Source organism: Nesoenas mayeri (assembly GCF_963082525.1).
Source record: "Nesoenas mayeri genome assembly, chromosome: 1".
In the NCBI taxonomy this organism is placed as follows: Eukaryota; Metazoa; Chordata; class Aves; order Columbiformes; family Columbidae; genus Nesoenas; species Nesoenas mayeri.
The window spans coordinates 73,508,159-73,528,875 of NC_137541.1; the positions used below are offsets into that span (position 1 = coordinate 73,508,159).

The 20,717-nt window shown below is 44.1% G+C and overlaps 1 protein-coding gene across 1 annotated transcript in view; it reads right to left on the reverse strand.

Annotated features, from left to right (window-relative positions):
- Positions 1 to 1,104: 1,104 nt before the first annotated feature.
- PRR5 (proline rich 5) overlaps positions 1,105 to 20,717 on the reverse strand; it is a gene marked incomplete at its 3' end in the record, with an annotated part of 54,324 nt that continues 34,711 nt past the window's right edge. The window contains exons 7-8 of the mRNA XM_080364040.1: positions 4,747 to 4,885; positions 1,105 to 1,655 (exon numbers count right to left, since the gene is read on the reverse strand). Coding sequence (XP_080220166.1) covers positions 1,105 to 1,655; positions 4,747 to 4,885 — 690 coding nt within the window. The remainder of the gene's footprint in view (positions 1,656 to 4,746; positions 4,886 to 20,717) is intronic.

Genomic DNA, 20,717 nt, shown 5'->3' on the forward strand with positions numbered 1-20,717 from the left:
TGAAGTAGCTCTTCACGGTAATACCACCTGATAAAAAAAAATCTATCATGCATCAGGATTTCTACTTTACCTTCATATGATGTGCATCCATCCGCTGTAAAACCACCAACACAGCTCTTACACCATGTTACCGCAAGGGAGAATCAAAGATCTGAGAGTGCTTAGAATGAGAAGAGCTGCAAGGTTCACGCTCCCCAAATATCAACACATAATTGACAGCATAGGTATCATTGTATTTCTTTCAGAATATAAATACATAATGAGGATTTCCACTGAGAAGCCATATTTTTATTTATTTAGGAAACATGTAGGTTGAACTCTGCTGGAATGTCTCCATACAATGGATACTCCAGGAGTCAACAGTGCACAGATTTTTTGGAAGTGCCACATTCAGAGCAAGTTAACACAACCTTAAAAGCCAGCTTCAAGACAACTCTCCCACAGACACAAGGTATTGTCTGTGAAACAGAACATGAGACACAAGGCATCGCGTGACATCAGGTAGCACAATTCTGTTTATTGGCCTTTCCTCAAGAACTCTTAACTCACCATTAGGCAAAGGAGTGCATACAAGATGTACAAGAAAAAGATTAAAAGAGACTTCTTTATCATTGTATTCTGTGGCATGAAGGCCCACAGCCTTTGGGTTGGGTTTTTTTGTTTGTTTGTTTTTTTAAAAGTATATGTTTTTACTCTGGCTGAGGTGTTACAGTTCAGAAGACAACCTGCTGTCTACAGGAAACATCTTGAGAAAATTAAAAGTGGACACAGCTATTTATTAGGCTGTTTTACTGAACAAACACTGCCAGCTGCACTGATACCATTTTACCAGACGCTTGTCAGCTTGTGAAGCCCCAAGTTTATAAAGACAATAGGAAATCTGACTGCAGAGTGACAAGGATGGAGAGAAGTGGTTGGAGTTTCTTCCCCCTCGCAGCAGATTCCTGCCTGCTATTAACTTGTGTTTGTGTACTTCAGTACAGCTGTGATGACCTACAACAGAGATTCTGCCCCAGACATACATAGCTTGCCCATAGTCTGACTCAATGCGTTAGTAACTTTCATATATAATATTAAAAGCCAGGGTTTGTCTCCCCATGTCCTTCACATGATGCTCTGTCTGTTCATGTCCACATCATATGCTGATGAATTGGAACAGCCTCGGCTAAAATCAATAAAAATGCCTTCAGAATCAGAGTCAATAGACTCCAAAATTTGATCCACTATGTTCTCAGGGCTCGAAGAAGGAACTGGAATCAAGGTAGGGTCCCTGTCCAGCTCAAAAGACCTATGAGGGTCGTCCATCGAGTGGAAGAGTCCTTTCTGTTGCTCAACTGTGCTGAGTTTGCTGGAGCATTGCACTGACCCGGTGCTGGGCCTCTCCTGATCTCCTGACAGCGAGCTTTTTGTGGCTGTCATGGAGCTCTTGGAGCCGTTGTCCATGATGGTGGTGAGGTTGGAGTATCCCTGGAGCTCCAGGCAGGAGGTCATTTCCGAAACGGAGTGCCTTCGGATGCCTGTTCCGTTAGCAGCCATACCCTCGGTTTCGTACTCAGCCACTGGTGTCAGCAGTGGATTGTTGTAGCTTTTTGATCGCACCACGGGGTTCTTGGCGAGGATGTCACCCGATTTTGAACGCCTGAAGAACCGCTTCTCTGTAAACGGAGAAAGATCCAGAGTAATATCTACAAAGTCTCCTATTTTTGTGGGACTAATAATTACAGGTGTTCAAAATAAAAGTCAAGGCCTAAACAGTAATGAGCTTTTCTTGAATGACAGAAACTTTATAAAAGAATACTTTTTTTTTTTGGTTTTGTAGATCTATGCACTTCACATTTTCTAGATTCCTTCAGCATATTGAAGACCCCAAACCTACCTTTATAAATAATAGCTGTTATTCCCTTATATTCATACAACTTCAGCAACTAGAGTAAAACAGTAAATCTTGTGGGAGACCTGGTACACAATTTCAAATACTTCCTTTAGACAAGAACAGAAGATACAATTCTGTTCTTGTTCAGGCTAGAAAGGTCATCACTAATTTCTAGTAGCTGAAATTTAGCTTTTCTACTCACCCTGGGAAAATGAGGTCTCTTCCAAATTTGGGGCACAAGGCTTAAGATAGGCAGTCTTACTAATAATTCTATAAAAAACTCAGGTTCAAAGCATTGTTTGGAAAACACACAAGGAGAGAGCAGCAAGAGTGTGTGGAACTGTTAACTGGAAGGCAGTGCCCAAAGCAACCTTTTTGGGGAACAAACCTGCCCTCAGTCCAGCACTGACTGTAGGAATGCTGCTGTTAACCAAGTGGGCTCTTTCCAAAGAATGAGCAGAAGGTGGCAGCAAATGAGCACGGAGATGTGCCACGAGTGTTTTAGGGCTGGAGTGCTCCCCCGCAGCTAGATCGAAGTGACCACCATGCAAACTTTCTGCAGACCTCAGTGCTCATACGCACTTACGATTAAAAAAAAAAATAAAAAAGGGGTGTGAATAACAGGTCTCGCTTTTAGAATCATAGAATAGCTCGGGTTGGAAGGGACCTTCAAAGGTCATCTAGTCCAACCCCCTGCAATGAGCAGAGGCATCTTCAACTAGATCAGGTTGCTCAGAGCCCCGTCCAACCTGGCCTGGAATGTTTCCAGGGATGGGGCATCAACCACCCCTCTGGGCAACCTGTGCCACTGTTTCACCCCCTCATTGTAAAAAATTTCTTCCTCATGTCTAGTTTGAAGCTTTCTTCCTGCTACTCTCACTTTGCCATCCCCATGAAGGGGCCATGGCTGGAGAAGGGGATCCAGTTACAGTCTGGAAGTCAACCACAGCCACTGCATGTAAATTGTCTGCTTTAAATCAGGATGCTTGTATATGTTCCCCTGCAAACCACGCAATTTCCTTTACAAATGCCAGTCTCTTCTAAAACTATACCTACATATATGTGCTTACCTGGACACAAATTCCAGTCATACGCTTAACTACTAAAAAAGCCAGTTTCTGTACTTATGATGACTGCATTTTGCAATTGTGTCTGCCTCAGCAGCAAAATCAACTGAGTCAAGTTCACTTTTGGACTTTTTGTTTGTTAGCAGTTTCACCTGGCAAACAGAAGAGGTTCTCTGGGGCTCCCCTGCCACTGAACTCTGGCTTTTTGGTCATACCAGGGCTCAGGTGGAGGGGAAGGCTGGGTGTGCTGGCCAAACAGGGAAGACAAGAGGTCAGTGGCCTCACCAATCCCGAGGACAGTATGTCACAGCTTTAAACCATGCTACCAAAATAGCTGGACAGAACTAGATGTGCTAGTTTAAAACCAGCAGAGACTTAACACACTCAGCTACCCTGGATCCAGGTTCACTGACTACAGTAAGATCTATCCAGGGGTACTGCTACAGATCTAAACGCCAAACTGCAGCAAGAGGAAGCACCCGGTCCACCAAAACCTTCCTATTTTCTCCAGTCATGTAATGTAACAATCCATTTCACTGGAATTTTATTTTCGTTGGTTGCATTTTTTTTTGTCCTGGCAAACGAAAGCTTGTATTCAGAAAATGTCAATTTGGGGCTCCATTTAAATGCTTGTGGCCTTTTAATGGCAAGCAATGAATTCAAAGTAGTAAACCTGAACTATTTTCCATAAATAACTGGCCTCTATCCATTCACGTAAAACTGATCTGTTTCTTAAATGCCCATTGCAATATAACCATTTTTCCATTCAGCTTCAAGGGAAAATAAACTACCTTATTGACCATTTCTGACAAGCAAACAGATTCAATTGACTGCATAGAAAACACACAACTGAACTTATTTTCCCCTCTGTTCTCTCTATTCAAGCACACTATCACAGCATTTACATCGAAATACTCAGGTACTACCTCATTTCCTTTTTGACTTACACTGGTAGTATCCCACTTGCATTTCCAACAGATTTAATTGGTACATGGAATATTCAAAAGACTTTCATCTTGGCCAAATCTTGCCTTCACAGAAGTCACTGAATACTTCAGAGCTCAAGGAATCATAGAAAATTAGCTGGAAGAGACTCAAGAAAGTAACTCACCTAGCCTCTGCCACCAGGTAGGACCATGTTTACCCACCTTGCTCCTTTTGGGTATCTGTGGTGTATGACATGTACATAGTGCTTCTATCTATGAAGATTCAACAGCCTCCAGAGGCAGTTTTTGTGACATTAGAGATATTTCCTTCCATGTAATCTGAATTTCCCGGGCTATGTGTGCTCCACTCTATTTTTCTTATCTCCAGTGGGATGGAGAACAGCTTATTACCTTCCACTCTGCAGAAAGCTTTTACTGATTTAAAGGCTTATCAGTTAGTCTTCTCTAAGACAAATTCCTACTTTCTTCCATGCTTTAAATAGCCTCGAATGACCTTTGTGTGCTAACGAACAGATATTACTTGGCACTCTAGACAGAGCTTCTTGCTTATTCATCTCACTGTCCATAAAGCATCCTGTGTTAAAGCTCTCGCATTAAAAGGTAAAATGGAAATGCTAAACACACTCTAGATTCACAGATTTATTAATGAGCACTGTTATGATGATCTTTTTCCATCTTCTGCCACAAGCAAGTTTTGCTGTGACTTTGCACACTGCAAAGAGCATAGCCATAGCAAAGGAGCCTGACCGTGTTGTGTTAGTACTGGCAGCTTCCTCTCACATGGGCCCTGGCCCTGTGTGGACAAAGGTTTTGGTAAAGCCCTCTGTGCTGTGTCAAATCGAGCTTTTCTTATTCTTACCCAAGATACAGGAGGAGTGCGTGAAGGGTCCGTCACTGGAATACAGACCGTATGTGCCCAAGTAAGGAGAAACTACTTTCTGGATCAGGGATTCCAGTTTCAAATAATCTTCAGTCACACCTTTTGACTCATGAACCCCCTGAAAGAGAGAAAATATCGAAGATGAGCACTGGCCCCTCCAACCACAAGCTTTCCTTGCTCAACAGGTCAAGCAGAGATGCAACATGCATTTTCACAAAGTTACATAGCAAAGGTGCACCATGATCCAATACTGGTTTGTTACTACAGCCAATTCCTCTTACTGTAAAATGAAGAAAAGTGAGTCAAACCAGAGAGACTCACCATACAGGCACTGCACAAATGTTCAGAAAGAGGCAGTAACTACTTCCAGGACATTTAAATCCAGAAAGGTACATCCTGCTTAGTGCAAAGGCACCCAGGGAGGATGGAAGTTGCGGTCTGTGAAGATGAATTTAAAACATCCCAGGACTTTTTGTTATTGCGATCTTAATACTGACTTCCTGAACAAACCACCACCGAGTGCTGCACCAGCAGCTGGTACCACAGGGTGTCACTGCCATCTAAGCAATGCTTAACCTGCCAACAGGCTTCAGAAAACGGTGGAAACTGAGAGTTGCAGGAATATTCCAGGATATTTTCAACATGAAATATTGCTAGTGGAGAGGTTTGTATCTCTTTCCTCACCCCCCTCCCTGGCACTTGCCATTGTCCAGGCAAAAGTCACATTATAACTAGCATGGTAAGACCCACCCACGGGCAAAACCTTTTGCCTTTAGCTGTTAACTCTGCGCTTCCACCCCACAAATGGGCTTATAAAGCTGCAGAGGTGACAGGAAAACCCTGTGGAGCTGTAGTCTTCCTTCCACGCACAGCTGTAGCATATGTGCTATTGCGTTGAGCCCTGTATAATCATGTGTACGATTCCTCTTGCAACCCACAGTCTATTCACATTTTAGTGCGTTGCTATGTGGCCATATGTTTGATGTATCTCGTTGCAGAATTAAGATCCTAAATGTCATACTCAGCAAGAAGTTTGCTTGAATTCAGCAGAATTCCAGATTTCACAATATGTCCCTGAATTATTGTAAAAAGAAACATGTTGGCATGAAAGCCTCCAGAGAGCAACACGCAGATGAAATGAATAAAACTGCAACACTTCCTTCAGCATACGGAAGGATGCTCATGTTCAGGATGTATTTGCTGCTCACTGTGATTCATCAACCAGTGTCTATGGGTGACGATCAGCCTGCAACGTGTCTGTGAATGGCGTCCTTCACCTCTCGGCTGCTGCGCTGCCTGCACGCCGCCTGGCGTTACTTAATAAAAGTTTATGAATGGAAAATCAGTAACAGCCAACAGAGAATGGATGGAATTTGGATTCCAACTCAGCAGGTTTTAAATAATGAATAACAATCTTTGGAGATGCACTACGTCCTGGAAAACTTTGGGAGAGTCACAAATACAAATATGAACACGAGGGCATATGCAGTGAATCTGAAAGCTTGTAGGCACCAAAGTCACTGCAGAACAAACCCACAGCTATTCAACCAATTTAAACCAGATTAAAATATTATAAAAATATTCCTATGTTGAATAACTCAGAAGACTTAGCGAAAGTGCATGTATTATTTCTAAGTCATTGTTGGCCTATATCAGAGAAAATGTTTCAAATAACAGGAGGAAGGGTCTCAATTTTGACTGTGTTAAGATCTGTTCTGGAGTTTCCCCTCCTGTCTTGTTGGGATTTAGCCAAGATTTTTTCAGCCCTTAGAAGGGCAACAAGCCTGCTACCTTATTGCATATTCACGATCGCATCAAGCTCATAACCCACTGGCAAAGGCCAAGGCATTAGGCCATCTGCTCCAGACTCCCACGCCAATTACCTATGGAACTGGCTTCCTAAATGTGATATATCATACCAGTGGCAAAAGCCAGTGATATTTAGCATTGCTCATGCCCAGACTTTGGGGTAAGGCTTTATTTACTTCTCTGCCACTGAGGTATTTTTGATTCTTGTGAAAGACCACAGCCAAACATCAACTGTGGAGAATGGAACCCAGTAATTTGCTAGTGCCATGCCACACACAAAATAACTATTAGCAGAACTGCAACACTGTACAAGGGGTAAAAGTGTCCTTGTCCAGGGGCATCTTAACACTACCTGATTTCCTATCAATCTCACATGCCTGAAAAGTTATTTTCGTTTCCCTTTTGGTTGTGAATTATTTGTTCTACAATACACTCCTTCTTCCCTAATGAACACCTCAAAAGCCCGAGCTGTATTCTGCATTGACTGCTACTCTGGCAGGGACACAAGCAGGCTTCTAGCAGCTCTGTTGGTTTGGGGTAGGCTCCTGGGGTGAGCTGAGAGGATGGAGATCCGACCACTCAGCTCCAGCTGCTGTGACCCCCTCCACCACTGGGCCAAGGAGCAGCTGTGCTGGGGGATGGATTTGCCTTGTCCCTGCAACCACTGCCCTTCAGCTGTTGTGCCTGGAGAGTCCATCAGCTCACTGTTCCCAAGAAACACCCTCTTCTCTCAAAATGCCAACTCCCAAACCAGCTGCATCAGCTTCTTCAGTCTTGCCCTCAACCTTCATTCCTGCTCACTCAAGAGCAGTACTTATCTTCACCTCCCTTTTCACTTTAGCATCCTTTAGTTTCCAGCACTGAAGAGGCCAACAAATACCACCTTTACAGTGCAAAAACACCTAGTATTAACACAGCCTCCCATTAGTCTTATTCCTCAGCTTTGTGGGATGCTTTTCAAAACACACTGAAAAGTCACGAAACATCTGGCATCCGCTGGAGCCACGGTGACTTCTGCTCAGCACCGTGGCACAAATGCGCTGCATCCACCTGCGACATCCTTCCTGCACTGGCCATTGTCCCAGGCCTTCCTGCCGGCACTGGAGGGGGCAGTTCCCTTAAAACACTTTCTCAGTCTGGAGCTTCTCTGAGAGCAAGAGCAAACAGGCTGCAGACCACGTCCTGAGCTTGTAAAAGAGTGTTTTTCCTGCATTTCTTTCTACTGCGTTATTCAACGACAAATATTCTCTGGGTCTCTATTTAACCAAATACAAGTACATCCCGATATTCAGCAAGGACTGTCTCAGCTCTCCAAACACAAACTTTCCACATGACCTGAACGACACTATCACTCACTTGTGAATTTCTGCAGCCCAAGTGGCCCAGAGGCAGAGCAGCACCGCACTGCAGTCACTATGTGCCATTCACTAAGCCAAATGTCCCCTGATGCAGAGCCAGCTGGCCTGTGCTGCAGCTGTGTCGACATGACACAGCAGGGAGGTGTCCCAGCCCCAGAATCCAGGCTGCAGGCTGTCAAAGGTTGGGTCACAGGGCACCCTTGCCTCCCTTTATGAGCTTTTAAGATCATGGCTCAGGCAGGAGGTAGCTGCAGGTTTGTACAACAGGTTAGCTGAAAAATACCAAAGGTGGTAACAGGGCCATGGGTGCCTCACAACCCTACTGGAGAAAGTGGGGCTTTCAAATTCTGCAATTCTTCCAGCTTCTTTAGTGAACCCCAGGTGTGGCTGGTGCTGCAGTTGGTGCAGCTGAAGTGTAGCCAGAGGGGAAGCTCGCAGTGACACCAGCACCTCTGGACCAGCCAGGAGCAAGTTGTCCCAGGTCACAAGGAACAGGCAAGGAGCTTCAGGGGGAAGGATGAACACCTTCTAAGGCAGATCAGCAGCCAAGAGGGCCAACCATGTCCTGGGTGCATCCAGCACAGCATTGCCAGCCGGGCAAGGGAGGTGATTGTCCCGCTCTGCTCTGCACTGGTGCAGCCTCACCTGGAGCACCATGTGCAGCTCTGGGTGCCACAGGATAAGAAGGATATAAAGCTACTGGAGAGTGTCCAGAGGAGGCCATGAAGTTGGTGAAGGGTTCGGAGGGGAAGCCATATGGGGAGCAGCTAAAGTCACTGGGTTTGTTCAGCCTGGAGGAGACTGAGGGGAGACCTCATGGCGGATACAGCTTCCTCACAAGGGGAGGAAGAGGGGCAGGTGCTGATCTCTTCTCTCTGGTGACCAGTGACAGAATCCGAGGGAATGGCAGGAAGATGTGCCAGGGGAGGTTTAGGTCAGACATGAGGAAAAGGTTCTTCCCCCAGAGGGTGTTGGAGCACTGGAACAGGCTCCCCAGAGAGGTGTCCTGGCCCCAAGCCTGACAGTGTTCAAGAAGAGACTGGACAAGGCCCTCAGACACATGGTGTGAACCGTGGGGTTGTCCTGTGCAGGGACAGGAGTTGGACTCAATGATCCTTGTGGGTCCCTTCCAACTCAGGACATTCTATGATTTAGCAGGCCAGAGCAAGCTTCTGTTCTGCTTTAGTTGCCAGTCCCAAGGGTGCACCTAAACTCTTCTTTCTGCTGGACGTTTCTGCCCCATCCGTTGCGACATATGAAATCACGTGTTTCTGTGACATCAAATTCAGTGAGAAGGCACTTCTGGAAGTCTGGGATGGAGCAAAGTATGGTTATAAATACTTCATAGATCTATATGTAAATATAGATAGATATATATGTATAGATATCTATACATCTATCTACATGGATATCTATATATACTAAATGTATATTAAGTCCTTTTTAGACCCTTTCCCAATAAAATAATTTTAAAAAGTATTTTCCTGTTATTTTGGCAGCTCTTGGTTCTTCTTCTACTTACTGGTTGATGCCTTACTAGTTTGGTATGTCACTACACAGCATCAAAGCAAAAGTCAGATCTAGCGGGCTGGCTGCTTAGCTTGCAGGATGCTGTATCATAATTTGAAGGAAAAAAGAAAACTTGGAGCATTATCCGTAAAACAGAGACTCTACCCTTATCTTTAATGCAGTATTTGCTCTGCAGACATGCAAAAACTTACTTTAAAAGATATTCGTGACCTTTCATGAACCCAATTTCATTTTCGCAGGAGAGTTTTATGCTTCTCAGCAAGTGTTAGATGTATATATTAAATTCCTTTCAAAGGCCTTGCCTGACCTATTTATTTCTCAATTGAGGGCCAAAATAGCTCAATATCAGATAGCTGGAAGTACCTCAGTACTTCTGGAAGAATGTAGCTGCTGGATTAAATCCTCATCTTCATCACACTATTTTGAAATGCAACAAGAGCCACCTCATTATCTTTGGAAGGACTATAATGCAGTATTATTACAAGAGTCTGCTCTGCTCTCAAGGAATGGATAATAGGGGATTTGAGTCCTGAATATGTGAATACCATTGCAAATGGAAAAGGTGTTGTCCTGGTTTTGTTAAAAAACAAGTTTCTCTTTCAGTGAATTTTGCCTGTCAGCTAAAGCCTTCATATTAGCTGCATTTTCCTGGAGAACCAGACACGTTTTGGTAAACCTAGCAATGGAATGCAAACTTATTGATAAGCATGGATGGACATCTCCCGAGAGGGGCAACGAGAAACAAGTGACCAAGAAACTGACCAACTGTGTATAACATTCCATTCACGTGAATACTTCATATAAAAGTGGGAGATCTCGAGCATCTCATCCCTTTTCCCTTCTGCTTATGGCCGACATTAGGAGAGGACCTTGCTAGTTGTCCCTGCAAACTGAGGCCTAGTGAGAGACTGAATCCAGCTCTGATTGGCTGCAGAGTCCAATCCAGGACTTTGGGTGCCGGCTCTGCAGTTGCTGAGACTTTCAAGATTGGTTTTGTATATTTTGTATATTTTCTCTATTCTTATTAGTAGCATTAGTAAAACATTGTTAATTTTTCCAGCTCTCTTCTCTCTGTCCTTCTTTTCCTCCTGATCGCATGTCCTGAGTGGGAAGGGGGGAGAGGGAGAAGTGTGGGGGGGAGGAAGTTAATACATCTGCCAGGGTTTTATTGTCACCCCGCAATCTAAACCCTCGACAGGTGTATACTCAGCATCAAGAAGGGAGGTATGTATTTCTGCATGTAACATAGTATCCACATCTCTTACTTCATTGATTTGTAATCAAATCATTTGGAAAAAAATATAATTGTATATAGTTGTTTGAAAGCATCCAAAGGATCCCCTGCACTACTATTTTTGAGATGTAGATCTGTAAGCACTCCCAGAAGGGCCATATCCCCTAAAGACTGCAAGTTACTGAGGTAGCAGCTACTTTATGAAGTTACTGCCCTGGCTGCTGAACCGCGGCACTGACCACGTGCGTGGCTCCTGTTGCTGCACTCAGGTATGTTGCTGGAACAAAACATTCCTTGTGTTTGAGAACAAAACCCGGTGAGTCAAACCCATGTCATTCCAGCGAGAATGGACGCACCGAACTGCTCAGGCTACCATCCCTGTAATTTAGTAAGTTAACCACAAACTGCTACTGAGGTTTTAAAGGACACAAAGGTTTTATATGGAAGCACAGGGGAAAGCATAAATTCATATTTCGGCACTACTAATAAGCAGATACCTTCAGAAGAACAGCAAGGGGTTTAGCACTCCCACTTAAGGCCACAGCCTCTTTTTTCAACATATAGGACTTCTCCAAGCCTCAAAGTGGTCCTAATGGGGATGTCACTCCAGGTAGACATTTAAAGACTTGAAGAGTCCTCCTCAAACACAACCTTAAAATGTGCTTAAAGCTAAAGTTTATAGATTTAACCTTTTGCATGTTGTACAGCGAAGATGGATTGCTTTGAAGATTTTTTTTAATGAACATATGTTCTAACAAAAAATACTATTAAGCCATTATAAACATTGTATTATACCTAAGTGTAGGTTATGTGACTTGCAAAGTTGCCAGAAACCTAATCCCTACCTTGGTAACATTTGCCACAATTTTTCTTATCAAAAACATATTACGTGTCCTTGCTTTATTTTACTATGGCAAGGAAATAACCACAATCAAACTCTTTATTTCTATGTCCCATTACATTCATTTTCAACACCCTGCTCTTTTTTCATAGGCAGTGAACAGTGACAGTGGCACGCAGCCAGGTGGATCTGCCACCGATCCAATGAGGTGTAAAATGTAAGCCAGCTTGCAGCCTTTGCCCCTGTACAACTAGACAGCCATTGCTGAATACTCCCCAAGGCTCCAGCTCCATCTTTTTATCCATCACCATAACAGAAATCCTTTAATTTTTGGTTTAAAAAAAAAGACACGTATAATAAAACCGGATAGTATCAGTACTTCCAAATGAACGCTCTGAAGTGACCACAAAACTGGCTGCACCAAACCCAGCCCATCAGGGAGGTGTTCAGGCTGTGAATCGCAAAGAAGCCCAGAAATTAATAATCTCCTGCCCACCACTTTCCACCTGGTGTTGGCTACTTCACTTCTTCAGGCTCTGTTAAGATGCCCAGACAGGAAGCAATCCCCAACAACAGTCCCAGCCATGAAAAATTATTAAGGCTGCTGATGGTCTGGTACATCTCCTTAGGCAGCCCGGCTAAATCAGGACACAGAGTTTTAGTTTTGCCATTTTCCCATAACCAGATGCAGGGCATCTGAAGGAAAAGACCTTGCTTGTGAAATCCTTGCATGTGACAGAAAGGGAGCTGGTTTTGTGTATCATTTGCTGCTTATGCCTCTCACTTCTCACCCGAAAAACTGGATGTGAAGCTGCTTGTCTCCTTTTTACCAGTATTAGGGAGCAAAAAGGTGGCAAAACCTTACTGTTTTGGTGGCCAAAACTGGTGTTAAATCCCTACTGTTAAAAACTTGCCTAGCGAGACTAATAATAAAAAACAGCCCTAGGAGCAGAGACTGCTCCTGAGTGATGGAGCAAGCTGAATCAGTTTCTGCCCTTTTGCTCCATGAATTACAGCCCACTCACAAGTGCTTGCCAGCACAGCACTAAGTAGAACAAAGATGAAATTTTCCTCTCCAGCACTCCTGGTGGGCAGAGCAGCCACCAGCAGAAGAATAGTATATTCACCACTTCATCCAACTCCCTTGAAATCTTGAGAATTGGTGGGTTACATTGACTGAAAAATGATTTACCTTAAAAATCCAGCAATGCATTGCCCTCTTGATGGCTGGTAAGACACCAGCCCAGAGGTCTGAGCACATAAATCACAATAGTTAGAGACAAACGAGCTACAGCTAAAGCTGTCATGTCCTCTGGCTACCAGGCACACCCGAAGGGGATGTCTCATGCATGCCAAGAGGCTAGAAATAATTTTAGCTGCTGGCTGTTCTTTTTGCTACCTGCTTCTCCTGGCTTCTTTTTGTTGATGTTGGGCTCATGTTATTGCACTTCAGTATCTTAGCTCGATCTGGAAGTGGCCATCACTCTCTCATGCCTGACTTCTTTTGTTTTAACCCTTTTGCTTTGTTCACTTGACATCCACTGTTTCATAATACCCCAAATATCCTGAGTTCCTCTTTCAAGCCTTCGGTAAGCCTCCCATCATTTGCTGAGCTCCTCTGCTGTATGAGCCTTCCTCTATTCATATTTACCACAGGCTGCTTCAGTTCTGGCTGGACAACTGCAAGTTGCCCCTAACTCCTCACTCATCTGTGTCTGAAAATAATCATAAACGACTATTAAACACCAAACTGCTTTTAGCTGACCAGCAGTAACTTGGTGTTTTGCTGAGTACTTGTAAAAGGTCCAAAGTCCTCTACAGTTTCCAGTTCTAACAGCACCCACCACTAGTCACATCTAGAAATGGTAGTATCACTCAGTTGCCTTTCACTTCTCTCTTTAGCAGAGAGTATTATAGGACCATTCACCTATGAAATTACACTCTAAAAGGCATCTTCAGTGTCTAAGTGTACCCTAACAACTGGACAGAACTACTTCATGCCTATCTGCAACTGTAGATGTGCTAAGTATACACTGGTCACTGATTAAATGACGTAGCACTTAACTTTAGTACTTCAGCGGATCAGCATGTTTACATGAATAAGTACTGGTGCAGAAGACTGCATTCTCTTTCAACTGATAAACTGATGGGGAGCTTTTAAACAAAAAATAGAATAGGAGAAAAACAGAAATAAAATCTGTCTTTGGACATGGCACTGAAGGAGGCACGGGATGTCCTAGAGCTTGACACAGGAGCAGCTCTACTACTGGGGACACGAAGTGGTAACAGCTGCAAGCTAGATCCTGGGTTACCAACCTCTGGACTCAGGAAAGAAAGAAGCAATAGCCAGACTTCTGAATTATTTAATGAAGTCTTTTCATCAATCATTACCCTTGGTGACTTGGTGGCCCAGGACAGCGAAGTCCTCTGCCGATGTGACAGAAAGCATCTGCATACAGCTCAGCTCACGGCCAAATTACACACCCTGAACTTCAGTCTGCTGGGGTGTCCTCAGCCTGGGTCCACCGGGGTGTCCTCGATGGCTGGCATCCACCCTCGTCTACCAGCAAAAGGCTGTGACCTACCGCTGGCTGCAGCAGTCCTGACCTGGTGCGATGTGAAAGGAAACACACTGCCGGAAGCGCTGAGAGGGTCAGGCCCAAACGCAAAGTGAGGTCCTGGTCTCATGTACTGCCCTGTCCTAACCACACAGGAAAACAGCTAAGAAATGTAACTATTTTCTGCTTAAAAGCAGCAGACTCCTTGGAGGAAAGAAAAACGCATTAAGAACCACATTTCTTTCTTTGACTGGCAATGGGTCAGATCAATATGACTGAAAGAAACACACACGCAGCTGTGATAATCTGGATAATAATAGTTGCCCAACTACTCCCTGGGAAAACTGAAATTAAAAGTCACAAGACATACCCCAAGGCAGACACAGAATAATATCTATAGTGAAAACACACATTACTCAGCCAACACTACTGATAGATAAGGGTGTGCAGACTGCAGTGCACACCCTGGTGACCACATACACGGCAATATCTGCTTCTTGTTTTAGTCAAAGAGATAGCAGCAGCCTTGCTGGTAAGAGATTTGGAAACCCTTACAGGGCATGACTACTTGTTATCTCACTTCGGCGCACGTAATACCTTTCATTGCATCATATCTGGCCTTCTAGAACTTGAGCAACACAGATCAACTCGGTCTCAGGGAAAGCATGAATCACTGTGGGGAGAACAGGGGACAAATGGGTCACCAGTTCCTGCAATGTGCACCACTGGTGGCACAGCATGTGCTCCCAGTTATGCTATGGGTCACCTTCTGGACTGAGGTCTGCATCCCTCCATCTTCCTTTGAACAGACACATGAATCGATTTAATATCACCTAATAGCTAATCATTCAGTTTCTACTGATCTTGCAATGCTCACACACAAACCTGTGGCAGCGAAGTTACATTATGGTTTCCTCGGTTGAGAAGAGGCTTCAGGAGTGGTTCCCAAGTGTGCAGAATTTCTGTTTTCTCTATAGCACTTTAGAACTTTCATCGATCAAACCCACCTAGCCCTCCAGCTTTGGAGGAGACCACAGTGGCCCTCGGAGCAGCAACCATTGCCCAAACAGTCGAAGCTGTCCTCTTGTGCACGGCTGTTCAGAGCTGCTACTCCTACTGCACCACAGAGGAGTCTCCTGCTCGCATTTACTCCATCTTCAGCCGACATGCACAACACTCTGCTGAAATACTTGAAGATCTCACTCTTATACCCCTTGTAGGAACTCCCCGAACTCCAATACAAAATCAGGAAGTCCAAGTAGTTGGAGATATTTGGCCCCCACACCCCCAGCTGCCCACCTTTTTCCTGGGAGTCAGCCCTGCAGAGCAAATCCCCCAGTATTATACAAATGGAATTAAATCTGTGGAGCAGCATCTGGCCTCCATTTACGAAGGGATTAAATGCAAACTCATGAGTAAACTCATGTAGGTATCAGATGTGATAATGGATTCTTCTCAGCCTTTGCAATCTTGACACCAAGGGTAACACAGTGTGTAGAATAAGCTGTGCAGTGTCAGACCAGAAGGTAACTAAATTCAACGTTTTCTTGCTAACAATCATAGCAGGAGAAGTGCACAGGCAAAAGAAAAATGAAATAGGGCACCCTCAGTGCAGGCCTTCTTGTAGAATACGTTAGTGCTTCTGGCAAATAGCAATGTAAAAAGTTGGTGCACAGAACTTTGCAGTAGCCCTTAAGCATAAACAATCTCTGGTAGAAATTATTTAACCAACATGATGAAGATGGTCAATAACTGACAGAATAACTAGTTTCCAGAAATAAAGAACTGGCCTACCTACTGAGTCCTCTGAACAGGGGAGAGGATGGATTTATTTCATGCTTTCGCTAAGCACTTTTCTTCTGTAGTTGCAGCTATCCTGTTTAGGAGGTGAATGAGTGCAACGCTGAACCCTTCTGCTGTCCAACAGAGAAGCAGCAGACTGTTGGCAACAATTTTTCGACTTAATTCTGAATGTTAATTGCAGTTAAATGGAACTACACTGACTGACACCAGCTCGCAGTCCAGCCCAAGCCAGCAAGAGTGGAAACAGCGTGAAACCAGATAAGACATGGAGAGAGTGATGAATTTTTCCACTTCTACTGATGAAATCCTGATGTTCACAGAATCACAGAATAGTTGAGGTTAGAAGGGACCTTTGGAGTCATCTGGTCCAATCCAGGGCCACCTAGAGTCAGTTGCCCAGGACCATGTCCAGAAGGCTTCTGAATGTCTCCACGGAGAGAGACTCCACCACCTCTCTGGGCAACTTGTGCCAGTCTCAGTCACTCTCATAGTAGGGCAAGGTTTCCTTATGTTCAGACAGACCGAGCAGTGTTTCAGTTTCTGCCCACTGCCTCTGGTTCTGTCACTGAGCACCACTGAGAAGAGCTTTGTTTCATCTTCTTTACATTCCTCCTTCAGGTATTTGTAACGATCGATAAGATCCCCATGAGCCTTCTCTTCTCCAGGCTGAACAGTCCCAGCTCTCTCAGCCTTTCCTCACATGAGAGTTGCTCCTGTGCCTTTATTATCATCTTCATGGTCCTTTGTTGGACTCTCTTCAGTAAGCACATGCCTCTCTGGTACCGAGGAGCCCAGAACTGGACACAGCACTCCAGCTGAGGCCTCACAAGTGCAGAGCAGAGGGGAAAGATCATCTCCCTCGACCTGCAGACAATGCTTCATCTAATGCAGCCCAGAATACCATTAATCTTCTTTGCAGCAAGGGCACACTGCTGGTCCATGCTCTTCTACTAGCTTCAATGGAGCTCCGCATTTCTGGAGGGCTCTCCATCCGAGAGCTTCAAGTCCCACAAAAATGTTGAGTAAACTCTGGGACTTCACTCAGAGGGACTACGAGATCAATTGATACATTTTGAAGAGACATGTGAGTAAAAAGAAATGCCCTGCATCAAACTAACTGGGAGCAGAAAGGGGTCAAGGACTGGGACTTTAATCTTCTTGCTCCTGCTTCTAGCCCACTTGTCTGTGTTTGCCAGGATGCAAAATTTCAGATACTTCCTCCTGGGTTTCCCTGATGATTCATGCCACTTTCATCCCAAGCAGACAACTCAGACATTTTTTAGCCTTTAGGAAACAAGACTCAAAGAGGATCAAAACTGCTTCAAGCAAGGACTACATTTTGCTTTGTGCAAGCCTGTGTTGACGAAGCTGAACCTGAACCTGATCCACTTAAACTATGTGTGCCCTCTTGCCCATGGGGGTTTCTCTGCAGCAATCCAAAGGCAGAATGAGAAAATGTGCCTGGGCTGGGGGGACTGGAGGCCACACCTCTGCAGACTGGAACAAGCTGGAAGAAAGCAGTTTCCCCTCTTGGAGAGCTCTCTCAGCCCAGCGGAGGAGGTTAAGAATTCATTTTCAGTAAACCTCTATGCTATGTGTGTTCACAAACACGTACATCTCATGGCAGGAGGAAGTATGAGAAGCAGGACTTGTACATCAAATTCTCAATTGCTTTAAGTCAGAATTACCCGTCAGGTTAGTAATTGTGTTCTGGCTTACAGCCATGGGAGGCCTTGTCCTATGCATTTTATGTCCATTCCTAGGCACCGGTATAATTTTGTACGTGTTATTCAGATGCAGCTGCACAACTCATGTTTGTATCATTATGAGCCCTTGGTAGTGTTGCCCCATGTTCTTTTTTCCTCTCTTCATTCTATCCTAAGACACTAGCATACTGGTAAAGCCTAGAATATTTGAAGGGTTAAATCATGTCTTGTCTCATCTCTGCCTCTTGCTTTTCTCATAGCAACAGCATTCACAGGAGGGAGAAGCTTTCCATTGCCATACTGACAGAAGTCAGCACTTCAGATCCCTGTGACTGCCTCAGAAATAAAGATCTTGTCATATTCACTTTAATCTCCAGCAAGTGCCAAGTTATGTCACTGTCAGTGTGAGAAGCTGCACTGCTTCTCTCTTCCTTTCATTGGTAGCACTGAGACGCAGACAAAAGATAAGGAAGACAAAACACCCAGACAAGGTTTCTGTTTAGCTGGTGAGAGGTTTTTCAAATGGCTTGTCTGCAGAAAGACAGCAATGGGATTTTTCTTTCCAGAAAGGATCAAACACTAAGGACAGGCTAGTCTTCCCCTGACCCACAGAAACCAAATGTATTATTTTTCTCTAAACTGTTATTAAATATTTTACATGAGATTGCAAAAGACAAAGCAGAACATGAAGACTGAAGATAAGGAAAAGATATGAAATGATTACAAGTGAGGAAGTTACTTTGAGGCTTTAAATACAGTGTTTAGAATCCTGCAGAAGCTGAATAGCCAGTTTGCTAACAAAGATCAACCAAAAATAATAGTATGCATTTCTGCCTTTCATAGTTTTAGGGCTAGAGGTTGTCTGATTTCAGGCTAAGTGACTCCCCTGGGCACAGACGAGAGCTGCCATCTTAGTCAAATAAACTCATGTGACTTTGAAACAACCCACCAAATGAATCCCTGCGGAAGTGACTCTGAAGCGCTGTTTATGGAATAAATTTGAGCTGGAGTTAGTTTATCTGCATTTCCTAATGCTTTGGCACTGCAACATTACAGTCATGGGCAAACATACACATGCACAGAAAGGTGTGTGTAGCCCCATGCAGAGATCACCTTGTGTGTTACCAAATAATTAGATGTGATGTTTAATGTCCAAGAGAATAAAGCTGCTCAGTTCTTCTTAGGCTCCCTCCCGAAGTTCTTGCTGATCTATATGCATTGAACTCATCTAACCTTGCTGGGGAACTGATGACTTTTAACTGTGCTCATTCAAGTCTTTTACCTAGTCTTGGCTCTGACTGTTTTCCCATTTAACATTTATTACAAAAAAATCCACCTTGCATTTATTTTCAGGTGGGTACTCAAACAGAAAAAAGGATGGCAGAGCCCTCCCTCAGTGCATCCAGGCTCTTTAGAAGAGGCATCCAAGAAATGCTTTTGAAGAGCTTCTAACATTAACTTGACTGCTGTTACCTACTTCTGAGGATTTCTGATACTGCCTTTCACAGCCACACTCCCCTTTTAAACCATTAATGAACATTCATCCCTCAGCATTCTCCATGCTGCTTCATCCTTTGCAGGTGACTATATCTATGAATTTTCTTCTTTTCTGAAATACACTTGAACAGACTGAGCAGATGCGTCAGCTGTGCCTTCTGGATTTTTTAAAATTGTTGCTATTTTTGGTAGTGACACCATATTCATCACCAACAACTCATCCATGTGAGCCAGAAAGCAGTAGATCTCCTCCAGGTGAGCAACTCACTGGGGCTACTGGGAACCGAGCAGTGCATTCCTGAGAGAGCATTTTGTGGTTATTCTCTTACACAAGGAAACTGAGCTTTCAAAAGTCCCAGAACACAAAAGTTTTGGAAACCAGGTGCCCAGCAGCCTGGGCCTGAAGGAGCCCTCCTGGCTTGCAGTGAAAGCTTTGCTGAAAGTAACACATTTCTACAGAACGATTTAATTTCAATTAAAAAGTCTTCGTCAATTCAAAATGCTTCAGAAGTAATCGACTGGACTTAGAATAGAAATCTTCTCTCAGCAACCGAACGTGTAGAGGATACAAGGAAATAAGGAAATACAAGCATACAAAATCTGATTTTGCAGCCAGAGAGCACTGAGCAGTGTACTCCCCAAATGCAAACAAGTATAGGGATTAGGTATGTGATCGCAGGAGTGGCTGTAAAGGGCTGACCTTCCCTCTTTCGCCCCCATCAATTGCCAGGGACATGCACACTGGCAAGTCCACGCCCTTGCAAAATTCAGGAGCATTCAGCAATTCTTGCAACAGCCATGGTAGATCTACATGTAATGGAAACCTGTGTGGTTGAAACCAACAGACACTGTGACTTACCTCTTGTCGATATGACTCTACTACTGAAACAATCCCCTTCCCCTCCCCACCCCCTCTCAAGGCTGGCCGGTGCTTTAATTCAACTCGCATAATATCACACAGCCACCTCCACAGAATGAGCCTTCTCCTTGGTTCAGTTTTAAATGTTAACAACACAGCTTCATATCAAACAATATTCTAGAGCTTTTCAAGCAAAACTACTGCCCAATTCCTTCTCTATTATACATGGACTTTAGCAGAGCTGCATTAGCTTCGTACTGCCCAAACTTCTGTCCTCATGTGAATGAGACATTTTGAGAAACAAAAGAAATACCCCACTGCTGCTTCCAAGGTTTTGTTCTCTTCAACTGAATAAGGAAACCACAAGAACAGCTCATGAGTGATACAAGAAGAATGACGTATGCATGTTTTTCTTGGAGGCCAACAGGCAATCTACAACAAGAGGACAGGAAGGACCACATTGCCCTTAGTCTCTAGAGGGCATCTAGACCAGTAAGGCAAATGAAGTATTATCTTCCATAAAATTACTTCTAGTATGTTTGTCACCTTGTTTCCTTCTGTCCCCTACGTGTCTGTCCAGATACATCCACCATCTTTTGCATCAGGCCACACAATCTTTAGTATAGAGACGATATTTTCATTGTGTTTATACAGTGCCCAGTACATGAAGGCTCTACCCACACAACCCTGTTTTCCTGAAAATAAGACCTACCCCAAAGATAAGCCCTAGCGTGATTTTTCAGGATGCTCGAAAT